This window comes from Scyliorhinus torazame, chromosome 6, assembly GCF_047496885.1.
Source record: "Scyliorhinus torazame isolate Kashiwa2021f chromosome 6, sScyTor2.1, whole genome shotgun sequence".
NCBI classification, from domain to species: Eukaryota; Metazoa; Chordata; class Chondrichthyes; order Carcharhiniformes; family Scyliorhinidae; genus Scyliorhinus; species Scyliorhinus torazame.
The window spans coordinates 128437690-128465280 of NC_092712.1; the positions used below are offsets into that span (position 1 = coordinate 128437690).

General features: G+C 43.3%; 1 protein-coding gene across 1 annotated transcript in view; it reads left to right on the top strand.

The window, feature by feature from the left end:
- Nucleotides 1–372: 372 nt before the first annotated feature.
- The window catches only part of stk17a (serine/threonine kinase 17a), a 102077-nt gene continuing 74858 nt past the window's right edge, over nucleotides 373–27591 (top strand). The window contains exon 1 of the mRNA XM_072508784.1: nucleotides 373–614. Coding sequence (XP_072364885.1) covers nucleotides 514–614 — 101 coding nt within the window. The 5' untranslated portion in view covers nucleotides 373–513. The remainder of the gene's footprint in view (nucleotides 615–27591) is intronic.

The window sequence follows — 27591 nt, forward strand, 5'->3', positions numbered from 1 at the left end:
CCCCCCCCCCCCCCCCAGCCTTTTTCGAGGCAAATGAACCCCAGCCTATTACGGCGATCCTGAGCAGTCTAAGCACTCAGTTCTGGTGTTATCCTTGTAAATATATTTGCACCTTCTCCAGCACAGTGCCTCTATATACTTTTCATGCCTTCACTCCTAAGCAGGACATTTCAAATTTGTAATTTATTAATATAAAAATAAGAATTATATCCAAGGGGTTGGTGAAAAAACTTGAGTGAAATGCCCTTCGTCTGAATTGCCCTTGTGTTAAAAATATTGTGCCATTGCCTTTTTAACTGCATTTCCCCCCCCCCCCCCCCCCCAGCTGTCAATCAGCTGACTGTCTCCATGGAGACGGTGTGGTTGGGCTGGTGTTGTGAATGAGCCGCTAGTGTCGGAGCTGACTGGAGTTTGATAGTGAGAGCGGCTAGTGCAGGAGCTCAGCCTGTATTCCAGCACCGTGACCGCCGCTCCGGAGCAGAGAGCCAAAGCCCCGGATCCCCTGCATCCACCATGACCCAGCCGCGGAGTGGACTGCTGTCCGACATCCAGACCAGAGTCTGCAGCGACAACTTCAGCAACTGCTACACGCTGGTGGGCAAAGAGCTCGGCAGGTAATACATACAGAGAGAGAGAGAGAGGCGTCTGTGGAGGTACGGCAGGGAGAGGCTAATAAATACTAGGAGGGAGTTGTAGAGACGAGAGGAGAGGGAGAGCAGAGGGAGAGAGACAGACAGAGAGGGAAAGAAAGGTAGACGGGAGAGAGAGGGGGAGACGGGAGCGAGCCTTTCATACAAATAGACTTGAGTTATACAAACGCCAGTTAATGACAACAGAGCGATAGACGTGCACAGAGACAAACGTGAGATGAAGACCCACACACACACCGGAGGTCTGACTGCTCTGCATTAAGTTAAACAGAGAGATTCGCAATATTGCGAGAGGGTGAAGGAAGAAGAGATTCGGTTGCATTTTTTGAAGGTGACAATCCTTCATAATGACCTTCACTACCTGAGGGTCAGATAGTGATCGAAGCAGAATAAAAAGCCGTCCTGTGGTACAGCAACCCTCACGGTGACTGAGGGAGCCAAGTTGTCAAATGATGGGGATTTGTGACTGAGGCAGATATTCTTGAGAGACTTGCTGAGTAATCTGCTGCTACTGTGCGAGTATCCCTGTTCACTATGTTGTATCCCACAATAGGAAAATGAAGGTTATGGGGTGGTGTTTATTACTAAACTGTGATAAAATCCTGACTTTAGAGTTCAGATGAGATGTGATTGCTGAGATACTTTATAATGTTCAGACCATTGGCACTTTGTAAATGTATATCACCTACCTTTACATACTCCAAAAAAGTAAAATCCACCTCTGGTAAAGTGATTTTGTGTACTATATTTACCACTTGGTTTTTTATACAAATGAAACTTGGTAATTTATTGAAGGCTTTAATGAAAATTGGTACTTTTCGTGAGGTGCTGGTAATATTTTACACACACCTTATAAAGCTTCCACAAAAGAGAAATGCAACTGATTGTGAGTTACAGTAAATTCTGTGATTTTTATTTGATTTATTTATTTATTTATTGTCATGTGTGCCAAAGTACAGTGAAAAGTATTGTTCTGTGCACAGTTCAGGCAGATCGTCCCATACATGAATGCATAGAACATACTATATAAATAAAGGTTACAAAAGATATAGGAAGAGGATCTGTAGGGGGAGAGGATGTAATACTTCTTTACCAAGTTCTAATTTTTTTCCAGATTTGGTGGGAGTAAAGTAATTTCCTAGTTGTACACAATTAATTTATGTGTCACTGATGGCTGCCTTGACTCCTTTATTGTATAATGCAAGCTGAAGAAACTAGAGTAAGGTTACTTTCATCTATATTTAAATACCGTCCTCGTTAAATAAAAGTGGGAAGCCTGTATATTCGAGTGAGGAAAGCTGGAGTTTCTGACACAGATAATTTTTGTAGCTTCCAAGTCTGTCCATTTTTTAGTTGGTGAATTGAATATCTTACATGAACTACATCCACATGGAATAAGAGAAAATAAACAAAAATTCCAAAATATATCATAATTGAATGACAACTATTACTTATTTCTGGAACTCACTCAATAATTTTTTTAAATGTGAAATAGCTTTGCAATATATTTAATATCACTATTTTGAAATTGAAGGTTCCTGCCACCTCCCTCCTATTCAAAGATTTGGAAACTATCATTTTAGTTTGAAAACAGCCCATCTTGTTCCTGGGCTGCACCCCCTTTTTCAGTATGTTCCCTGCATCATAGTATGCTGCAGCATTGCTTCGTGAGTCCACTTGAGGCAGCCCATTACTACTTAACCATGAAATAAGTGTATGTTGCTACTGTGCTTGGTGCACCGCTGAGTGCCTGTTATAACAAGATTAGAAATCGTACACGGTCCTTCACATTTAGTCTTCAATACAGGCAAACATATTGTTTGCTTTGGTTTCAAAGTAATGGCTCTTCAAAATCAAGTTTAAAGTTCATCAAATAATGTTTGTTCAAGAATTGATGTTTAACCAGGGAAACTGAGTGTTAATGTGCAACTTCACTGGCAGCTTCTCAATGTTGTAGAGGTGCCGTGTCCTTTCCTGCTATGGTGATCATCCAGGTGATCCTTACAATCTTCCAAGTTTAATCATTTTCTCCTGTGATCGGTTAGTAATGTCTTTGCTCTTTCTCTTCTCTCGGTAAAGTTCTTCGAGGAGGAGGGGAGCAGATTCTCTCTATTTGTATGGAAATGTTGTTACAGCAGTAGCTAAACATTTGATTAATCATCTTTCTATTCCTACCTCCTATCCCTCCCAGGAATAAATGTGGAGAGTTTGCTGAGAGTTCTGCTTGTTACTCGAGTTGCTACTTAATTCAATGGGCTTCATTCATGTGGTCTGTGTGCCAGAAATAGGCTGTTCTGTTGTGGCAGTGGCGGTTGCAGCTTTGGCAGACTTCTGTTTCTCATCCAGGTGCAAGCCAAGTCCTTATGTTGGCCAGCATTCTGCTTAAGCACAGACCTGTGCACTGCCGCAAGGTCTCTGAATTCCTCACTCATTGTTCACTGGAGATCTGTTGTCGCCTGCTCTAGATTTTGGATTCATGCAACAAGAGTGGGGGCATTCCTGGCAGTTACTCCAACTGATCCCACTGCCTGCATGCCTAAGGTCTTTCTGCCAATCTCCTGGTGCATTCCACAAAATACCAGTCTATACAGAAGAAAGCCTGTGCTATCTGGCATGGCCCAATTAGATATTAAGTGTAATATTGCCTTATTCTCTACACCGGGAGTGATTTTTGTGTTGCTAAAGTATCCTCTGTTTCATGGCTGGCCAGGTATTCGTTTATTCGTTCCTGGGATGTGGGCACCACTGGCTGGGCCAGCATTTGTTGCCCATCCCTAATTGCCCTTGAACTGAGAGGCTTGCAGGGCCATTTCGGAGAGCATTTAAGAGTCAACCGCATTACTGTGGATCTGGAGTCACATGTAGACCAGACTGGATAAGGATGGCAGATTTCCTTCCCTAAAGGACATTAATGAACCAGATGTGTTTTTATGACAATCGATAATGGTTTCTTTGTCATCATTAGACTTTTAATTCCAGATATTTATTGAATTAAAATTTCAACATCTGCGTGGTGGGATATGAACCCGGGTCCCGAGAGCTTTATCCTGGGTCTCTGGATTACTAGTCCAGTACCACTACACCATTGCCTCCACTGACATACACTCTGCCATTGCCTCCCCTGAGATACACATCATCGAAAAGTGCAACATACGAGTGATGCTTGGCCTGACCTTCTTTACCCACACCTTTGCCACTTTCATATCTGTCTGCACCCCATGCTATTCCCCCCTCTTTAAGTATCAGGTCGACTTAGCCTTCTGAGTAACATTGTTGACAACTGTGGAACATAGAACATAGAACATAGAAAATACAGCACAGAACAGGCCCTTCGGCCCACGATGTTGTGCCGAACCTTTTGTCCTAGATTAATCATAGATTATCATTGAATTTACAGTGCAGAAGGAGGCCATTCGGCCCTTTGAGTCTGCACCAGCTCTTGGAAAGAGCACCCTACCCAAACTCAACACCTCCACCCAACACCAAGGGCAATTTGGACATTAAGGGCAATTTATCATTAGCCAATTCACCTAACCCGCACATCTTTGGACTGTGGGAGGAAACCGGAGCACCCGGAGGAAACCCACGCAGACACGGGGAGGACGTGCAGACTCCGCACAGACAATGACCCAAGCCGGAATCGAACCTGGGACCATGGATCTGTGAAGCAATTGTGCTATCCACAATGCTACCGTGCTGCCCTTAAGAACAAATAAATCTACACTATATCATTTTCCCGTAATCCATGTACCTATCCAACAGCTGCTTGAAGGTCCCTAATGTTTCCGACTCAACTACTTCCACAGGCAGTGCATTCCATGCCCCCACTACTCTCTGGGTAAAGGGATTCAAGGACTTGAATAGCCCTATTTCCCACGGCTGGATTTGAAGGGCTGGGAGTTCCTCTGGTATTCTGCTGACATTTTTCCATTAACCATACACAAATAGATTAAATTAAGCATTAATCTCATTGCTATTTTTGCGAGACCTTGCTGAGTACAAGTTGATTACAGTGCTTAGCCATGTAAATGACTGCATTTCAACAACTTAAAGTGGCTATCATAAATGTCCCAAAATATATCAATGCATGTTTTTTCTTTAAATTTGTAAAATTAGCAAGTGCATGTCTCTGGACAAACTGCTTGCTATATAATGGTGCTGGTAGATTATTGTGATGAAGTTTGTTGCTCATCCTGAGGCCCTAGCCTGTGTGTAACAAGGAAACATATGTGGGTGTATATTTGGGCATCCTGTCGCTTCTCCGATAATACATCCTGCGTTTTGCAGTCCAGAACAATTTCTATTTCACATTGGCTGAAATGTAATTACAGAGGCACAAAATGCTATTTTAATTAGAAAGCAGGAACACACAAGCTTCCTTCCATTGCACATGCCACCTACAATGTGTACTAGCTCCCAGTGATGTTCTTCCATTAATGCTTCTTCAAGGAGGTGACCTACTGTGTTCCTCTGCCTGGCTGCAGTTGTTGCCTTCCATTCCATGCTGTTTTCTTTCTGTCGGAAGGATTAAATATGCATTGCTTTGAGCAAAATTGTTATATTGCATGTTTTGAATTGCATCATAATTGCAATGCTTTATGCATGTCTTATCTAATAAAATACTTAATGTGCAGTATGTTTTTAGTGTTTAAGCACTGACTGTATCCATTGTTATTATCAGCTGATCTTTATTTTTTATTCTGTGCGTGTTGCAAGGTGATTCTGTTTTGGCTTGCTGCACTGCTTTTCATGCATCTTTATTACCTCCCCTTTATATTACAATTACAGCAGGTTGGTTGACATGCATTGCTCAGCTTAATATCAGTACTTAATGTGTATGTTTATTACACACAAATTATCTTTCATTCAGCCAAGGCGAATGCAACATTTAAAAAATGTCATTATGCGCCAACCTTCAAAAAGAAATCTCATTGTGGAATGTTGAAAGCTCTACAGTCTCGATCCAACTTCACATTCAAAATTCATCTCATAAACATACTAAATATAAACATAAGAGAAAAAGCAGGAAGCAAGCAAGCAATTGTTCAGATTAGAGGGAGCAGTTGAAAGTACTTCATTTAAAAAAAAAATCTGCATGAATCAGAACAAAGACAAATGAATCATAAATTCTTGTACCATGAACAGGGTCAAAGAAATCATGATACATTCAAAGTGTCTCAGTCAATCCTCCAAATTGATCAGCTGCAGTCATGCAGCTTGGTTGGAAACCACAGGAAGAGTAATAGCATTACAAGAACATGAGGTTTCTGGGATTGCCAGTCAATGAAACTTTTTGCCGTTCCAGTCATCCTGATGCATGATAGCATCTGCTTGGTTACCACGAGTAAAAGCATTTAAAGCTGCCTTTCTGCTAAGATTTGGCCTTCTGTCTTGGACTCTAGGCGTTGGACCTGGTTCATAGACATACTCTGATAGCTGCTTAACACTGGCTTATTAGTGCTACATCTAAACAGGTTACAGAGTAGGCATGATTCCATCCTCTCATAAGATAGGTAAGCTAAACTCCCAGATAACAATAGGCAGCTTTCCTCTTTGAGGGGGAGAACTGGCAGGTGGTGATTTAACCCGAGGATCACCACACCTCAGGCGAGGAGCAAGGGTGAGAAGGTGGAGCCTTCGTGAATAACCCCAGCCGGTAAGGAAATTGAACCCACATTGCTGGCCTTGCTCTGCATCACAAACCAACTGCCTGGCCAACCAAGCTAAACCATTCTTATCAGAATATTAACACATGATTAATTAGCTGTTTAGCACAGGGCTAAGTCGCTGGCTTTGAAAGCAGACCAAGGCAGGCCAGCAGCATGGTTCAATTCCCGTACCAGCCTCCCCCAACAGGCGCCGGAATGTAGCGACTAGGGGCTTTTCACAGTAACTTCATTTGAAGCCTACTTATGACAATAAGCGATTTTCATTTCATTTCATTTCATTAGTGTCAGTGGTACACTGCACAAATTAGCATAGCCCATCTGTTAACCCTTTGTACTACATCTTGCCCCAAGTATACTGTTCTACTTTTTAATGACAACATGAAACCATGGCTTTCTTACATTTCCGTAACTCCCTTTTTACAACAACAGACTCTTCTTAACTCCAACTCCTCCTCTTCCCCTCTCCACGTCACAGTACTGGAGGATTCAGTCTCCCACAATATTTAAGCACACAGGGAAGACCTCTTGCAGACTTAAGAACTTTCTTCTACATCCGATAGGATATTATCAGCAAAGCGGGACAACACTTCAGCAACATTGCTGTTGGGCATAGCTGCCAAGCTGAGTGCAGATTGCAGAATGACTGAACTGCCAGGACAATGAAAACCTTGCAGCGAAAGACTGATCCAAAGGAGACGACAAAGGAAAATTTGGACCCTCTAGCCTGGGTCTAGTAGAGGAGAACTCGGGACCCTCCGAGCAACTTGTTGCTTCCTTGAAGCACTCTGGGAAGAAGCTTCTGATGGGAAATGAGTTTCAACTCCAGGGAGGACTGTCATTTCCATATCATCTATTTCCGTATCAAAGACTGAAAAGGCGTTGACAATCTGAGATTTTAATAAACATAGATGACAAAGGATAAAACAACCAACTTCTTGTAAGACTGTCAGTAAAAGAAGAGATGATACTTTCTGTGGGCAGTGGTAAGCGAGCCATACTTCTCTCTGTGAGATTGCTCCACTATGGCAATGGAAAGAATTATTGAGAATATGAAGACAACACATCCTCATCTTCTGTAATAAGAGGAATTGCCTGAAGAAAATCAACTCGGGAACAAGATTGTTGTACAGGATTCTGCAGCTTTAGAAGTTCTAGAGATTCTACAGTAAGCTCTAAAGTGAAGAAGACTTTCAGCTCGGACTGGAGTATTTGTACCAATTGACTGTTGTGATTGGAAGGTACGAGCTCCAGGACAGTGTGATCCTCTGTCAGTGGTGGGCAACTTGAGCTCGTGAGTGGGCTGCATGAGCGGTCCTCGTTCCTCACAGTGGGCCGCAAGATTGAAATCAGGCTTGCTCACCTACCATGACCGCATGAATAAGATTTACATACATTTAATACACACCAAATGTTTCATAATGAGTGATAGAAAATGCTTAATCATTTCTATATTAATGGAACTATCAACTTCAAATGATAAAAACAAAATAAATATTTGCACTCTGAAAGCAGAGGGAGCGCACGGCTCTCACAGGCAGTGTTGTGAGCAATCAGCATGCACCCCACTTCACATGCCCTTGCTTTATGTGCTTATCACTTCAGTCACACTGATAGGAAAAAAGTTATGCGGACAGAAATCAGTAGAATGTGGAAACCCTGCATGTGGGCAATGGTCAACAGAATGTCTCATGGGCTACATTCAGAACCCGGGTGGGCCGCATGTGGCCTCCGGTCACATGTTGGTCTCTGGACTCTAATTAGACTTGGGTAAAGCATCCTCTGTGGAAGACTCTTCATGGACAATTGGAGATTCAGTGAAACTAAGATATGAATGCTCCTAAGGTACTAAAAGCACAGCTGATTTAAAAAAAAAGATAACTTAGAATTTATAAGGTGCATCCATCAACTGGAGAGCTGAATCATTCTCTAAGACTGCAACCTCCAAGAAATCATTCAATACTGCAAGGGAATTGACGATCTTTTTGTCTCTGTAGCTGATAACAGTAATAATCCTTACTTCGATTGGAAGGTCTATGCCACCTGATGTCTGTTGGATAAAGGGTCATCAGCTGAAGCCAGATGAGGTCCTTTGCAATATGTTAACAATCCCGCCAGTATCAATTTTAAAAGAACTATTGAAGCCTTGAACTATAACTGGCCAGTAGGCTGGTTCCCAACTAGCTACTTCCCCTCCGAACTCTGCAGGGACTTTGCTTTCTGGATTATCTTGGAGGGAATGTATTATAAATCTCGCTGGTCTGCAATTACAGCTGGATTTGCAGAAACACTTGCAATGTCCAGTTTTGCTGCACTGGGAGCATTTCATGCCTCCTCCTGGGCAGTCTTGGCATCTATGCTTCTTTCACGTGCCTTATACCTTTCTGCCCTTTTGCCTCATTTGGCAGGCTTTTTTGTGGATGGGGCTGCTGCCCAAGAGCCCATCCAATCCATCTGAAGCTTCGTAGTTGATACAAATCAGAAACCGATTTGGCGCTTGGAGTTGGGGCCACCTGCTCAATAACAGGGTTCCTGGGCAGATTAAAAAATACACCAAAGGCTTTAGTAATGGAATCAAAATCTGTGGTGGACTCCTGCTCATCTTACTTTCAGAGAATGTTGTTTTCCACTGGACCTACTGCATCAAGAAAGTAACTAAATTGAAGCTTTGGTTCTTTTTTTTTGTGAAGACCTGACACTGCTCGTTATCAGAAAAAATGGTATTTCAATCATTTCCACTGCTGGCCTCACTGTGGGCTCTTGAGGTAATCAAACAGGCAGTACAAAGGCAGGCACTTCTCACTAGGTCATCATTACCTCTCTCCATTTTGCTGCCTTCTACTGTCAAAATTTCTCTAGCTGTTTTCAAAGATTTTTTTTTAACCAGGTGTGGATTTTTGACAACACCAACATCTTTTACATTGCTATCCCACCACTGCCACCATGTTGTGAGATTAGGTCCTTCTGTCCTTGACTCGAAGTGTGGGATTTGGTTATGAGATAGGCTGCAGATATACCCTGATATCTGATCATATGTTTACTACTACTACATCTAAACAGGATACAGAGTCAGCACATAGCTCTTAAGCATGCTTCCAACCTCTCTCTCAAGAATTTAACACATGACTGACTAGAGTCATAGCTGAGTCGTATGTAAACAGGCCCTTTGGCCCAGCTTGTCCATGCCGCCCAGTTTATATCACTACGCTAGTCCCACTTGCCTGCATTTGGCCCATATTCCTCTATACCCACCCTGCCCATGTAACTGTCCAACTGTTTTTTAAAGGAAAAACCTGTACCAGCCACTACCACTGCCTCTGACAGCCCGTTCCAGATGCTCATCGCCCTCCGTGCGAAAACATTTCCCATCTGGTCTCTTTTGTATCTCTCCCCTCTCACCTTAAACCTATGCCCTCTAGTTCTGGACGCTTCCACTTTTGTCCAGTGTCAATGGTATTGACTAGTGTCAGTGGTACATCACCATCTACGTCATATGTTCGCATATCCAATCTGTTAACCCTTTATAATACTAAGCTGTGAGATAAGACTTAATGAATTTAGTTAGATACACAGCCACACATTTTATGGGCTCGGAATTTATTGCACAATGTCTTTTTGAATATTTTGATCCATTATTCAGGAACACGATCAAATTTAATTCCTTTGGTAAACTAATTTGCATTTCCAATACAAGAAGATGAAATATGCCAGGAAGATTAACTGACTGCTTAGACCAGGTTGAATCTTGATTTGAGCAGTAGATTTTACTAGTCAGGACCCATTTATAGTGAGAATTTTAAAATCAAATTGGAGCAATATTTTCAATTGCGAGATTAAATTATGTACCTATTGTTCAAAGGGAGATTTGTTGCAGAATTGAATTAACAGAATACAAATGAAGAAATTTGATCTTACTTGACTATAAATAGTGAGGTGCAATAGAGAATACTTTAGAGGCCAGCTAAAGTCAGGTGAGAGCAGGATCGTTTTGTTAGCAGAGGATCTAATTTTGAAATATTTCTAACTTGACTATAACTGAAATGTTGTTATTTTTTAAAATCTACTTTTAAGCTATGCCTCAATACATTGGAGTTGCTGGGATGGAATTAATGAACTCAAAGGAATAATTTACATTTAAAAAAAATAAATTTACCGTTCCCAATTCATTTTTTCCAATTAAGGGGCAATTTAGCATGGCTAATCCACCTAACCTGCACACCTTTCGGTTCTGGGGGTGAAACCCACGCAGAGACGGGGAGAATGTGCACACTCCACACGGACAGTGACCCAGGGCTGGGACATGAACCTGGGACCTCGTCACCGTGAGGCAGCAGTCCTAACCACTGTGCTGCCCCATAATTTACATTTTAAAGCTAATTTATACCAGTGTCTTGACACCAGCACCATTATCAGGGGTAAAGTTCCTAAATTGATAGTAAACCTATTGCTCAATTCCCTGCATTGTGACAGTGATTGCATTCAACAACTACTTTATTGACCGCGTAACATATCGAGATAATGAAAGGTGCTATATAAATCGAGGCTTTTTGTTATTTTTAAAAAACGACAAACCCAACACATTTCTGGACATGTTCTGTTATTTAAAAACTACTGCTTTTAGCCTTCAGATCACTAAATGTTTATTTGCCTGATATTGCATTACTGTTCTTGGTACAGTTAGTACTTCAAGGTGGTTTAATCATTCTTAGATGGTTATAATATTACTTGGTGTCCTTGGGCTTACAGGTTGAAAGACATCTACATCAAGTTCTATCACTTCTTTTGTTCCAAACATGTTATCCACGGAGATCATTATCAATCAGAAGATATGATATGGCTGTTTTCTTTTCCAAATAGCTTGACTGTTTAATCATTCACAAGGCCTCCCTTGTCATTCACAACAGCTTCCTTGCCTCTTGTGTTTTTAGGTGCATAGCTCATAAATGATCCTTCTTCTAGATCTTTGTACTGGGAGAGATGAAATACAGTCATATAATTTATTTGTGGAGTCTTTTTATTTGAAAGTATTGCCTGAATTTTTAATATGCTTGGTAGCTTTCATCTTTAAAAATTAACACCAGCAAGCACTTGGATGAAGGACTAGAAGGACTATATCCAGGGTTGTCAACAGCTAATTTAGGTGGCACAATGAGTATTATAGATGGGAACAGGAAGTTCACAAAGGAACATTGATAGAGGAAGTAAACGGCCAAAACTATGGTGGGTGGAATTCAATTTTGGGAAGTGTAAGGCAACTTTGCATTGAAGAAAGACTGATTTAGAATATTTTCCAGATGGAAGGAAGAATTAAGGACCCAAATCACCAAAAGCCAGTGGATAAGTGGTAATAGCCCTTGTATCAAGAGGGATGGAATACAAAGAGGTGGATATTTTCTAAAACTCCAGATGGAACTTGTCTGAAGAATTGTGTTCAGTTCTGGGCGCTGCATTTCAGAAAGAATATATTGACTTTGAAGGTTGGGGGTACGGTATTGGGAAAGACCGTGCAGATTCACCAAAATGAAGCCAGGGCTAAAAGGGTTAAGTTAGGAGGACAGGTTGTATAGGCTTGTATTCCTTTGAGAATAGCAGATTAAGGGATGATATCATTGTGTTTAAGATGATTAAAGGATTGGATAGGACTGATAGAAACTATTTATTTAATCAGTGGTAGTGTCCAGGGCAAGGGGCATTACCTTAAAATCAGAGCTACTGACACTCTAGGTTAATGTGAGGAAGCACTTCTTCACACAAACAGGGGTGAAATCTGGAACATTCTCCCTCAAAAAATGAGTTGAGGAAATTTGAAAAATGCTGATAGATTTTTGTTCAATAAATATTGTGGAGTAAAGGCAGATAAATAGAGCTGAGGTATAAATCAGCCATCTGTAGCGACTGCTAAGGGATCAAGAGCAAACTCTAATTGTGGAGGATGAAGCTCCAATAGGCAGATTAGTTGTAAAAGCTAAAACAATATATTTAATGGTGGAAGTGAGAGTAGAGGTTTCAAAGATCATAAGTAGATGCAAGAGTAGGCCATTCACCCCTTTAAGCTTGTTCTGCCAAGGATGATAAACCATCATGGATTTTTCAGGATTGTCCTGCAATTTAACCTTTGATCGATTGACCCTGGCCAGGCCTTCCCAGGAGGCATGTTTCTTGTATTTCATCTTTTACAGGAGACTTAGTTTCTGCATGTATATTGGATCTAGCACATATTTCTTTTGTCTCTACATGTATGAGGATTGGCACATCAGTTCAGGGATGTCCTGCAGCTGAATGGATGGCTGGCAGCAATTGGACAGAACCAACATAGGCTTGAGCCAGGCACCTGCTGCCACCCACTCGACCCACTGTTACAGTTTTGGCACCCTTGCTCTTCTCATGTAGGGGTTCGTCCCTATGCTGAATTGTCTGTTTTGTGGGGACTTGTTTACCTTGGCTCCGCTCTTCAATAAGATCATTGCTCATCTGGTTGTGGCCTTATCTCTGCTTTCCTGCCTACCTCCCAAAACCCTTTGCTGGCCCCGTTAATCAAAAATCCAACTAGGCCTTGAATATATTAGGAACATAGGAATTAGGAGGAGGGATAGGCAATTTAGCCCCTCGAGCCTGCTCTGCCATTCAACCAGATCATGGCTGATCTCTTCCTGGTCTCAAATCCACCTCCCCACCTGTTCCCCATATCCCTTTAACCCGTTTAAAAAATCAGAAATAGATCTATCTCCTTCTGGAAACCATTCAATGACTCATCCTCCACAGCTCTCTGGGGAAGAGAATTCCTATGTCTCACAACTCTTGAGGGAAAGAAACTCCTCCTCATCTCCATCTTAAATGAGAGCCCCCCTTTTTAAAAAATGTCCCCCTAATTCTCGACTTCCCCACAAACGGAAATACCCTCTCTGCATTTACCCTGCCAAGTCCTTTCAGAATATTGTAGTTTCATTAAGATTACCTCGCAATCTTCTAAACTCCAATGGCCAAAGGCCTAATCTGTTCAACCTTTCCTTATATGATGATGCCTTCATCCCAACTGAGTGAACCTTCTCTGAACTGCTTCCAATTGAAATCTATCCATCTTTAAGTAAGGAGACCAAAATTGTACACAGTAGTCCAGGTGCAATCTCACCTAAGCCTTCACAGCTGTAGCAAGACCTCTCTACCTCTCTATTCCCATTGCACTTAAGACCAACCTTTTATTTGCCTTCACAATAACTTGGTGTACTTGCATGCTAGCTTTTGTGATTCATTTACCATGACACCCAGATCCCTCTGTATGACACATTTCTCTATTTAAATAATAATCTGCTTTTCTATTCTTCCTTTTAGACAAGTTCACATTTTCCACATTAGATTCCATCTGCCAAATTTTTGTCCACTCACTTAGCCCATCCACATTTCTTTGTACTAACTGGGTGGAATCTTACCAGAATTTGAAAAACTGCCTGGCTCAGACTGAAAACTGGTGTATAACTCTCCAGTTACACAAACCAGTTTTCTCTCCAGATATTGAGCCTCTTTAAAGAAAAGAAAATGAGTGGGTATGATCTACGCTGTCACTTTGGTGAAGCTGGGCCTGATAGAGCTGTCAGCTGGCTTCACAGAGATCGGGGTGCCATCTTTGAAGGGTGCCCTGATCAACACTGAGACGTAATGGCACCTAGCCCCACCACAAAGTTATCAGGTGCACCCAAGACAACCATCGGCGGCAGCAACCCCCGCCCCCCCCCCCCCCCCCCCCCCCTGCCCCACCACATTGCCCGCTCTCTTCCCAGCACACACAAATTAACTCCCCCCCCCCCCCCCCCCCCCCCACTATACTTATACCTCCGCAGCCCAGAGAGATCCCCTTGACTAATACCCGTTTGGTCAAATCTGTTTTAACCTCGCTGCCAATATTTAATGAGAGAGAAGTCATGTGGCGGGGAGCTGTTAATAATGTCAAAATCTATTTAAATGATTTTAAAAGAATTCAAGCCCTTTGTAAATCTCGTGATGTCGCCGGCAAAGGATGGGGAATATCAGGAAACGTGATCTCTCCGGAGAGAATCACGTTTCTGATTCTCTTCGGATTTTCCGCACGCACATGACTACTGCAGGCTCATAATCGCCCCTATAGTGTCCTCCTCACAATTTGCTTGCCTACTTATCTTTGTGTCATCAGCAAGTTTAGCTACATAAGCTTGATCCCTTCATCCAAGTGTCGATACAGATTGTAAAATGTTAAGGCCCCAGCACTGATCTCGCTAGTTACAGTTTACCAACCCAAAATTCCAACTGCCTGGTACCTCTTAGCTAACCAATCCATGCAAATATCTTACCACCATTACCGAGAATTCTCATCTTTCTTTGTAACCTTTTCAGTTGCACCTTTTTGAATGTCTTTTGGAAATCCATAAACATCATATCAATGAATTCCCCATTATCCACCCAGCTTGCTGCTTCCTCAAAGAGGTCTAATAAATTAGTCAAGCACATTTTCCTTTCACAAAACCATGTTGACTCTGATTGGATTATGAATTTCTAAATGTACTGCTTTATCTCCTTTTAAAATGGATTCAAACATTTTTGCCATGGCAGATATTAAACTAACTGGTGTTATGACAGTGAAGAGAGTAAATGCTGAGCTGCGCAAGCCCAAAGGGAAATTTGAAAAAGCTGCCAGACCGGTTTTGCAATTTGTGCATTTGGAGGAAGTTTTCTGAAGTCCACAAGTAACTTTAAACCATTTATTAAAATAAAGGAATATATAAATTATACTTTAACACAAGAGCACCTTGACACAGGATCTGGTGGTGGTAGTGTGGCATGGTAGCACAGTGGTTAGCCCAGCTAGGTCACTGTCTGTGCGGAGTCTGCATGTTCTCCCTGTGTCTGCATGGATTTCCTCCGGCACTCCCATTTTCTCCCACAAGTCCCGAAAGACGTGCTGTTATGTAATTTGGACATTCTCAATTCTCCCTCTGTGTACCCAAACAGGTGCCGGAATGTGGCGGCTAGGGGATTTTCACAGTAACCACATTGCAGTGTTAATGTAAACCTACTTGTGACACTAATAAAGATTATTATTATAACGGTATTGCCACTGGACCAATAATTCAGAGACCCAGTAACCTGCTCTGGGGACCCAAAATCGAAACCCACCATGATAGATGGCAAAATTCGAATTCAATAAAAGAAAATTTGAATTAAGTCTAATGATGACTATGAAACCATTGTCTATTATCTTTTTTTTAAACCCACTAATTAATGCAGAAAAGAAATTCTGACTTGTATGTGACTTCAGACTCTTCGACTGCCCTCTGAAATGGCCCAGCAAGCTACTCAGTTCAAGGGCAATTAGGGATGGACAATGCCCACATCCCATGAAATAATTAAAGAAAGTTAGCGGTACTTTTTCAATCTTTCCCAACAGATCTTGCTTAAATAGCTAAATCCCCTTTCTGATGGCAACAGATTTTTTAATCTATAAAATTCCAGTAATTTTACAGCACAGTGTCCTGTTCTTAAGGCATCTGAGGGTGACCGCAAACTGGTCTTCCAGGTCTTTGGGAGGTAGTGGCGTAGTGGTATTGTCATTGGACTAGTAATCCAGAGAACCAGAGTCATGCTCTGGGGACACAAATTGAATTCAATTTTAAAAAATTTGGAATTAAAAAGTCTTAAAGGTGACCTTGAATCCATTGTCGATTGTCGTAAAAACCCATCTGGTTCACTAATGTCCTTTAGGGAAGGAAATCTGTCTTCCTTACCTGGTCTGACCTACATGTGACCTCAAATCCACAGCAATGTGGTTGACTCTTAAATTTAAAGAATGAAGTGAGGAAATATGCAAATTGCTAGTTTAAAAGGCCGAAAAGTTTAAACCAGACTATTCCTGATTAATTAGTCGAATGTCAATTAAGGGTTAAATCTTAAGTTATAATTCTGAATTGAATCAGTGTGTATTCTGCAATGTAAACACTGCCAGCACAGATTTGTTAAAGCTGAGTCATGTTTGACAAATTTAATGTTTAGTTTTCTAAAGGTGTGACTTAAAAAGATAAAGAGAGATTAATGCATGTTGCACACTGTTACACTCCTTGAACCACTACAGTTCTTGTGATGGCCACACTCAGGTGATACAGTGATGCTGAAGAAACAATGGTATACGTCCAAGCTGGTGTGGGATACAACTTTGATCTGGTGTTATTCCATTCATTCATCAGGACGGAGGTATCGACCGCGATCTTCCCAAAAGGGAACAAAGTCCCCAAGCGAGCGCATTTAGCTGCGTGTTTCCCGGCAGTCGCAGTGCCGAGAAACAGGGGGCTGTTCAATGCTACCTGTGTTGAATAAGGGGCCTTGACAGGGAATGCGGGCCGAGACCACACATAGCCCTGTTTTTTTACAACGGGGAGCTCTGCTCACCGAAACTGCCCATTGTAGAAAGAGATCGGGACGCCTATTTGAAATAGTGTCCTGATCTCCGAGGTCCACAAATAAAATCCCAGACCTCCCCCCTGGCCCGAGCGCAATATGGGAGAGACCCCGGCTCCTCCCGCAACCGCTAACACCCACAGCGACCAACCCTAGCCCAATCGCATGGTGCACAAAATGCCAGCTTTGCACCTTGGCAGCACCAACCTGGCACCACCCCTGCAAGCTGGCAGTGCCAGGGTGGCACCCAGATGGCACTGCCAAGGTGCCAGACCGGTGGCAATGCCCAGGTACCCCAGTGGCACCAGCAATACCAGTGCACCACCCTGCCCAAAAGGCATGCAGCTGGGGGCTTCCGATCCCTGTTCCATCTGGTCCCTGTTAGTGGGAACCAGTACTGAACGGCACTCGCCCAAGGTCTCCAAGGCGAAGGGATTGAATTCCAAAGCCTCAGGTAGCTCACTGCCTCATTCTAATATGCAGATTTTCCAAAAACTGATCCCACCCATTGTGGGCGGGATTCTCCTTGCAATGTCTCGCAAGATTGCATTGAATCTCGCGAGGTGTTGCGAGCTGGTAGATCCCTGGAGCGGGGTCGCCCGGCTTTCACCGGCAACACTGCGCCACAGCGAGATGCTTTTCCGGCGCAGTGTGGCCAGAAGATTGCGCCCTTCGTGTATTGGCCATCCATAATTCCCCTTGAGAAAGCAGTGGTGGGCCACATTCTTGAACACAGCTGAGTTGTTTACTAAAATAAAAAGACAAAAGGCTGTGGTTGCTGCAAATCTGAAGGAAAAGCAGAAATTTCTGGATGAACTAGGCAGGTCTGGCAGCATCTGTGGAGAGAGAGAAACCGAGTTAATGTTCTGAGTTCAATCCAACTCATCTTTGGAACTCTGTGAGCAGCTTACTAGACCATTTCAGAGGGCAAAGTTTTCTCTGGATTCCTTCTTGGATTCAGTTTACCAGTGCTCTTTGCTGCTGTACCAGGTTGAATGTTGCCTTGATGTTGAGGCCATTACTCCTCTAGCATTCCACTTGATGATCAGAAAGTAGCATAATGGCAGTGTCCCTGGGCCATTAATCCTGAGGCCCAGGCTGATGCTCTGAGGTCATGGGTTCAAATCTCACCACCCCAGCTGGTAGAATTTAAATTAAACTAATAAAGCTGGTATCCGTAATGGTGACCATGGCAACGGTCATCGGTTGTTGTAAACCCCATCTGGTTCAATAATGCCCTTGAGGGAAGGAAATCTGTTATCTTTACCCGGTCTGACCTACATGTGACTCCAGACCCACAGCAATGTGGGTTACTCTTGAGGGTTGCCTGAAATTGTCGAACAAGCCATTCAGTTCAAAGAAAATTAGGGATGGGTAACAAATGCTGGCGCTTGCCAGCAACGCTCATGAAAGAATGAACATAAAACTTGTGCCCATGTCAAGGTCTGAAGCTTAATGCTTTTGCCAGAATATGAGCTGAGTATTACTGTGCACCTTAATGGCATGTAGCTATCACTTGTTAACATTTCTGATGACTCCTTTCAGGTTTCTGATGGTTGATGAGGTGTCTATTGGTTGGAGTTGAAATTTTTTTTTGGATAGGGTTTCTGCTTGAGGTTGATTTGCGGGTACAATTAACTTTTTTCTTATGGGACTTCAGTTGTAGCCTCCACATACCATTCTTAGCCATGGAAAATTGGCAAGTAATCTAATCCCAGGTTTCTGTCTAGCTTTCTGCGCAAGAGTAGCTGGAAGCAACTAATTCCAGTTTCCCTCTTTGTTGGCAGCACGTGGCCTGCACTTTGAGCTTCACCACAACTACATGACTAGCAATTGGGACTTACTTTGTACAGTTATGGGTACCACCCTCTAACTTGCCACTCCACATAATGATGCTGAGCCACTATGCACTCCAAAAATTGCATCAGTAATTGCCAAATTCTGATTCACTACTCTTTGACTGAAGGAAAAGAGGGAATGTGACCAAGAATAAATATGTTTTCTGGTTTTCAAAGCTAATATTGCTTCAGGTCAACTTTCTGCTATGATAATTCTTCATTTGTGGTAAGTTCTTAAAAATATTCTTTGTTACACTTTGCTGGGCTTTGCGTATGGTGTATTATTACAGTGGACTGATTGGGTTGTTGATAAACACTTTTTTTAGCTGGATTCGCCATTGTCTGACAGCGGAATTGAAAAACACGATTTGTCGGAGAATTTGTCGTCAGCCGAAAATCACGGTTGGCACCGGGCTCCAAATGGAATGCCATGCTCCGATCCCTGGACTGTGGCATGAATGCATTCTACGCCGCATGCCAGTGTGGGCATGAAAATTGCACAGTAAAGGCCATTGGCATATCATTAACGGGCCTGGTCCGGCATTTTCCAGGCCTTCCACCGAGAGGACTTACCAATGGCGAGGTTCACTTGTGGTATTTCAAATCAGGAAACAGGCGCCATGACTGATGAGGGTGCAGGAGGAGATATAAACAGTGTCCAACATTGCTATAGTGTGCTGACAGTTGTGCCACTGGTTGGGGGGGGGGGGTGGTGTTAGCCAGGGGGGAGTAGCGGGGGATGGTTCAGAGGTGGGCCGTGGGGTTAGGGTGGCCGGACACAGACTGCCATTGCCGCAGCCTGCAGGGAAACCATGTGGCTGCGCATGCCGCTGACTGCCCACTGGGAACTTAGCGCCATGGGTCATATGGGTAACCCCCACTCCCTCGGCATCCTTTGGCCTCAGCTGATCCATCAATGGGAAGGGTGTGCGCCAGATAAACCAGTGCTATCATCTTCTCTGAGATTAGGGTCATGAATTGGAATTCTGCGAGTTCTATGTGGCGCTAGTGCTAGCCTATTAACAGGAGTTGAATTGCCCCGGGACTGACACCGATTTTGTCCATGTAGAGCACTCGCGATTCAGTCCCGGCATCAGCATTTAGTCTCTCAAATGGAGAATTCGGCCCATTGTTGCTAATGATCTAAACTGGTGTAATTCAGGACCAAGGAGTACAGCTAGAAAAATATAAATATTGCAAGTTCTGACATTGTGCAGGAGTATAATGTGCTATTGAACATTGCTGTGTGTACATCTCTTTGGTCTATATCTCAACTTTGAAGAGCTTTTATTGTAATGAACAAAACCTTAAAAACATTGAATAATGAAAGGCATCACAGTCCAATTTGATGCTAATTGATGCCTCAAATGGGGTCTGGCCCGCGATCGGTGCCCATGATCGGCGGGCCGGACTGTCTGAAGGAGGACCTCCTTTCCTCCGGCAGCAAGATCCATCCGACATATTCTTGCGGGGCGGCCTCGGGGAGGACGACAACCGCGCATGCGCGGGTGACATTATTTACGCGGCGCCGCATTTACACGGCGCCAAGGCCCGGCGCGCGTAAATGATGCAACGCCGCTACTCGCCCTCCGGGGCAGGGAGAATAGGGGGCTGGGAGCGGGCTCCGACGCCGCAGTGAAGCACTCCGGTTTTCACTCTGGCGTCGGCACTTAGACTCCCGATGGGAGAATTGAGCCCCCTCGTGTGGCATCAGGACACAGCCACAGGGAATCATTAGATTGCCTTGTCAGTATTAATCAGATCAGACTTTCACTGTCCTTAAAACTCATATTTTTCCTTAAACGCTGCACTGTTTAATTATAAAATGTAAGATTTCTAGATCACTGCTTCTTACTTACTGGAGGCTACCAATTAAAGAGAAGATAGACACAGTTTCTAGATCACAGATCAGCAATTCATGACCCATAGCCATAAATATAACTGTAGCGCATTTGCCTGAGTTCACAAGCCATTGGCCATTTTTCTACATTATTTTTCCTATCCTAATTACAGCCAGTGTTTTGGCAAATTAAGTATACAGGCCAAAAAATCAAGCAGTAACAAAAAATATAGATTTTAGTGCAGAGTGGACCTCTGAATCTTTATGGCGGACAGATTTTTAACAAACCTGCTTATTCTAACGTTTGAATTTTCAATTTGCTCTCACCAATCTCCCATGATTCTCCACTTGAGTCACCATGAAGTCCTAGGATGAAACAGGTGAGGGATAATTGAACCGAAGTGTGCGGATACAATTCAGTCCCCATTTTAAAATTATAAACTCTGTTCTTACTGTTATGTAAGACTTTTTATTTCATTTGATTTATGGTTAGCAAAAATTATGCTAATTTAAGAGGCAGAGTTGGCCGGAACCTGAACATTTATCTGAAGTGCAATTCAAGGAGCATAGGGATGCAGTGCTGAGGTGCTCTTTGACCCTTGCAGACCACCACACCCACATTCCCCTTCCCGCCAAGATATTGGGCGAGTGGGGATTTCCACCCTCACTTTTGATGGGTGGGAAACCTTGAGAGGCAGAGAATCCAATGGGAGCCCCAAAATGACACTTACACTGGCGCGATTTGCCTTTTGAGTTAGTCCCAATCCCCTACCAATGATGTAATGGGGTTCCTACTTTGAAAAGACAGGAAGCCCATTGCCATACATTTAAATGTCATTAATAGGAACTCCCCTTGCCGATGTGACGTCACATTGAAAGGGTTTACAACCGTCCTGGACAAACTGGGACCTGGTGAAGAGAACCTGCCAGGGGTGCAGGTAGGCACAACCCCCAGAGGTGACAGGGTCATACCAGGGCTGTATTGTGGCACTGTCCCTCAGCACTGATGGGGGGCTTCTATTGGGGAGATTCGGTGTAGGGGTGGTCCCTGGGGGTAGGAAGAATCCTGTCTGTGGGGAAGGTGGGGGGGGGGGGCTGCTTTTTAAATTGTTGGTTTTTTTCGATAAAGGTCGTTGGAGGTTCAGCCCGCTCCGCCAGTGTGATGTCGTGGGACCCGCCACTTGGATTATTTTTGACTATTTGTCAAAAGATATGGCGGAAAAGCCGGCAGTCCAGCTGGTGAGCTACACACCAGTTTTGCAGCCTAAGTTGACACACGGGCAAAATAAAGAGATAATTCTGCCCCATTTGCTTCATAATAAACTGACAATTCTCTTTTGCACTACTTTCAGTTTCAAAATTGTCAGCAGATTGGTGCTGATGTATGTTCCAAGAGTCTTTCTATACAGTGCAATCCAATAACAGCTTAGTTATTGATTTGAAAAATTAATCTACGTGATGTGGGCATTGCTGATTAGGCCAGCATTTATTGCCCATCCCTAGTTGCCCTTCAGAAGGTGGTGGTGAGCTGCCTTCTTGAACCCTTGCAGTCCTTGAGGTGTAGGTACAGTGGATGATGTTAGGGAGAGTTCCAGGCTGTTGCACCAGCGACAGTGAAGGAACGGCGATATATTTCCAGGTCCGGGTGGTGAGTGACTTGGAGGGAATCTCCAGGTGGTGGGGTTTCCAAATATCTGCTGCTCTTATCCTTCTAGATGTTAGTGGTCGTGGGTTTTGAAGGTGCTGTTTAAGGAACCTTGGTGAGTTATTACAGTGCATCTTGGGTGTAGTACACACGGCTGCCACTGTTCGTCGGTTGTGGAGGGTTTGAATGTTTGTGGAAGGGGGAGCAATCATTTAAAAGTCTAAATGATGACCATGAACGTTCATGACCTTTAAGACTTATCTGGTTAAGCACATGAACAGACTGGGTATAGAAGGGTACAGGCGGTTGGTCTAATTAGGATACATGATCGGCGTGGGCTTGGAGGGCCGAAGGGCCTGTTCCTGTGCTGTATTGTTCTTTGTTCTTTGAAACCATTGCTGATTGTCGTAAAAACCCACCTGGTTCACTAATATCCTTTAAGGAAGGAAATCTGCCACTCTTACTTGGTCTGACCTACATGTGACTCCAGACCCAGAGCAATTAGGGATGGGCAATAACGAATAAAAAAAATACTCCATCTCCTCACAAACCAATGCTAGAGCCCTTGCCTATTAGGTGGGGGAATGTCTGGTGACTGGGAGTTTGCCCACCAAGGTGTTAAAGTGTCAATTGAAGTCCCTACCAACTAAGGAATTAGCCGACTTCAGGCTTACAAAGTCCGTGAAGACTTTATTAACAAAATATGGGGAATGATTTGGTAGGCTGTGAACTTCATTATCGGAATGGATTTTCCACATAAAAGGATCAAATGCTGGCAAATGGGATTAGGATTGGCAGATCAGGAGCCTTTCATGCGGCGGTGCAGACTCGATGGGCTGAAGGGTCTTTTCTGCACTGTATTATTCTGTGATTCTGTGAAAACCCCTGCAGTGATGTCCTGGAGCTGAGATGATTGACCTCCAACCACCAAAACAATCTTCCTTTGTGCCAGGTATGACTCCAACCACAGGAGATGTTTTTCCCCCTGATTCCCATTGACTCCAGTTTAGCTAGGGCTGCTTGATGCCTTACTCTGTCAAATGCTGCTTTGATGTCAAGGACAGTCACTCTCACCTTATCTCTGGCATTCAGCTCTTTTGTCCATGTTTGAACCAAGGTTGTAATGAGGTCAGGAGCTGAGTTGTTTTGTTCTGACTTGTTTTGTTTATCGCCTGTTGTCTTAGTGGAATTAAGCTGAAGGTGTGTCCTAGTTTGGAGTAATCTCCTGCAATGCTAGATAGAAATTTGTTGGGCCCATGTCAGTCTATAACTTGTTTACAAATTTGAAACATGCCAAATTAGCATGCAGGGAGCTGTAGCGGTTTGCAAACATGCTACCATTGGTGTCAAGCATAGACGTTCTTGTTAATCAAAAGAAGCACACTAACAATGGCGTCTACTCTACCCAGTGTCAGGAAAATAACAGAATAAACTGAAGAGTGTAATTGTTTCAAGTTATTTTGTGACTACTTCCAGTGGAGACTGATATGTTTGTCAGCAGAATATGCAAGAGCACCAGCTTTATGGAGTTCTTCAACATTCTCCACTCTGATTGAAGTCTTTGATTATGGACTCCATCCTTTGTTGGACCAAGGTCTGCATATTTCAGCAGTATTAAAATATTACTCTGTCTTCTGTTTGGGGCTAGCTGAGTGCGAAGCTTGGCCACACCCAGAATAAAATGGTGGCAAGCAGCATCTAGTGCCACTACCAGTGTCCATTCATGTTTGCCTCTTCGATCAGATCCAGTATTGCAATAGGACTGTCTTGTTCACATTACAGATCTGCTGTTGGAATGGTACCTGTGGTCTTCAGCCTTAGTATTGTAATGTAAAATAAAGTTGCCATAGAATCAGATGACCATAGGCTGCTTTCCCCTTTGAGGGGGAGAGCTGACTGGTGGTGATTTAAAAAAAAAAAAAAAAAAATTCCAATTAAGGGGCAATTTAGTGTGGCCAATCCACCTACATTGCACATCTTTGGATTGTAGGGGTGAGACCCACGCAGACATGGAGAGAATGTGCAAACTCCACATGGACAGTCACCTGGGGCCAGGATCAAACCTGGGTCCTCGGCACCATGAGGCAACAGCACTAACCACTGAGCCGTCCCTACCTGAGGATCACCATGCCTCAGGTGAGGGGAAAGGTTGAGAAGGCGCGGCCTTCCTGAATAACCTCAGCTGGTATGGGAATTGTATTTGCATTGTTGACCTTGTTCTGCATCACAAACCAGCTGCCCAGCCGACTGAGCTAATATAAACACAGCAGATAGATAACTAAAAGTAGGGAGTGATTTGGCGACTGTGATGTCGGATGCAGGCCATGCTCTGTGTAGAAGGTCAGAAGTGTATCAAGAATGATTCCAGAACCCAGGATACAAAGTTAGAAAAAGAAACTCACAAAAAATTCTTGGGAACACAATCCAATCTTTTGAGATGTCGAGAGACAGGTATGATGTCGATGCAAGCAGGATATTCGGTTTGGACGGAACACAGCGCTAGAGGCTTCAAATTAGCTTTCTGCTTTTGTACCTATCACCGACTATCAATTCTTTGAGAACACATTTTCTAGCTGCCTTGTCTGTCTGGTTTTCTTAAGTAATTAAGTTACACTTTATTCCAAATTTTCTCTTGAAAGTTTTTGATAAATACTTCTTGATCAGCAATGGTCTATCAAAACTCCATAATATCCATTTTCACAGCCGACCCATACCCTTGCCCAGTTCCAGCATTACGATATCCTCTGCAGTTCTTGTTCTGTAATTATCCCAAAATCTTCAAGCCTGTTTCGAGACAGATATTTATCCACGTTTTTGAGCGAGTTAATCTACATAGCAGTAAACCTGCTCATAGACTGCTCCTAATTTCTATTTCTTTGAGAGCTGAGGGGGTCAAGCTTCCAATTTCAAAAAAAAAGCTTGTTTATTTTAAATCTGATTTTGAGCTACATCCTAGTATTTGTTTCCGCAGTCATGCCATTTTGCTTTTCCCCGGGGTAGAGGGGTCAATTACTAGGGGGCATAGGTTTAAGGTGAGAGGGGCAAGGTTTAGAGTAGATGTACGAGGCAAGTTTTTTATGCAGAGGGTAGTGGGTGCCTGGAACTCGCTACCGGAGGAGGTGGCGGAAGCAGGGACGATAGTGACATTTAAGGGGCATCTTGACAAATACATGAATAGGATGGGAATAGAGGGATACGGACCCAGGAAGTGTAGAAGATTGTAGTTTAGTCGGGCAGCATGGTCGGCACGGGCTTGGAGGGCCGAAGGGCCTGTTCCTGTGCTGTACATTTCTTTGTTCTTTGTTCTTATTTATACGTCTGCTGCAAGTAAGACTTATTCATCATGTACACATGCTTCTCTTCTTATGTGAAATATCTTGCATTCACCTCTATTTGAAAGTCCATCTGTTAAATAAATTCAGATTTCTCCAATTGCTTTCAATCTGTTAGATACTTGTCACTTGCCGTCCATTTCGTAACCTCTGCAAGGTTAAGTACCATTTTCAATATTGCGAGTGAAAAGTATGTCCAGCAGACCACTGTCTCTGAAATTTCAGACTATTTTTTTCACCACTGTCTTCTGTTTCCAGTTGCAAGGCAATTCTAAATCCAGCTATCTAATTTGAGATTAATTCCATGAACTGTGAATTTCTTGACGACTCACTTGTGAAATCACATCATCTGCCTTGTGAGAATCCAAATGGTTTCTGTTCGGAGGATATCTACCAAGCTCTAGTTTAATTGCCTCTTCAAAAAATAATTCCAATAGGTTACCCGTGAGGCATGATCAATTATTTTTCTAAATCCTTGTTAATTGCTTCTTGTAGGGTTGTGCATTCTTTTAACCAAGCCGTTTAATGCTTACGATACGGTGACTATCCAGTGAAGAACATTGCGTTTTCATGTGATGAGGAGTTGAAAAAGACCATCCTATAGATATGTATTTGCATTTGTTTTTGTATTTTGTTTTAGTTCAGTAGTTAGCTTGGCTACAAAGTTGTGAAAGAAGAAGTCAGCATCCTATGCTCCCATCTCATTCTCAAGTGCAAGGGGACTACCAAGTGCAGTGCTCTCAGTTGCTAAGTGCAGCCTATAGTGGCAAGCAAACCAAAAATGCAGCAATAAGTTTTAAACCTTTGTATGAAAGGAGAAGGATTAAGGTGGATTTATAATGTCCCACCGATCGTGTGCAGCAGCCACAAGCTAGGACTTGTTAAGAGTGGTAGCCTGGAAGACCCACAGAAAATGGGTCTTCCTGGTATGTTAACATTGACCTTGCAGGTTGTTGCTTTGGCATCTCATCAGCAGCCATGCGCTGCCTTATAAGGTGATTGTAACACTAGCAAGAGATGCCGGGGGCAGGCGAGGAAGAATTATTTCTTTTGCACAGTGAGTGATAATGACCTGGAGCTCACTACCGATGAGGCAGGAGGAAGCGGAAACAGTCAAAGATTTCAGAGGGAAATTGATAGACTCTTGAAGAAACTAAGCGTGAAGGCTACAGGGATCAAATGGGGGAGAGTGGGAATGACTGGATTGCTTTGCAGAGACCCAGCGTTCATACGTATGGCCTCCTTCTCTGCCATTAGTGGCTCTAACTATAAAGCAGCATTGAACTTCTGCAATATCTGGCGTGTCTTTAATGTCTGAATGAGCTAAAGCATGCAAATGTTTTTTTTTGTGTGAGCTTTCTCTTGAGTTTTGAAAGTTTGTGGTCCCCTTTGTTGACGGTAGATTAATTTGTATGCAAATGAACAGAACCATCTGGTCTGAGCCAGCAGTCTTTGCAGACTTCTGAACGGGAGAATCAGTCTAGCCATGTCAATCACTTTGACCAAAGGTAGCAATCCTTTCCTTTTGGGGATGTCCAATTATGTGCATGTCATATTGGTTGTGACTTTCTGATCCCGAACCATGTTGGCATTCACTCAGCTTCTCCAGGGAATCATATTGTTAGTAAATCGAGACCACTTCACAAGAACATTTTATTTTTTTAAATAAACATTTTATTGAGGTATTTTTGGTATAGTGACAACAACAAAAGAAACAATATACATGAAACCATAAACATAGTGCAAAAGCCATTTACCTCTCCTCCAACGCCCTCATACTCGGAAAGCTCCCCTCTAGGAACATATCCCCCATCCTCTCAATCCCCGCTCTCCGCCAAAACCGGAACCCCCCGTCCATACTCCTCGGGGCAAACCGGTGATTATCACAGATTGGGGTCCAGACCGATGCTCCCACATGCCGCCTCCACTGGCCCCAAACTCTCAGGGCCGCCACTACCACTGGACTGGTGGAGTACCATGCCGGCGGCAGAGGCGCAGTTACCAACGTCCCCAAACTGGTGCCCTTACATGAAGCCGCCTCCATACGCACCCATGCTGACCCCTCCCCCACCACACAAGCCCCAAAGATTGGACTTGTAGACATTTATCTTGTAAATTTTGTTCTGTATCTGCACGCTAGACACCTCTCATGTACATATTCATCCACTCGCCATTTAATGTAAACAGTTATACATGTACAT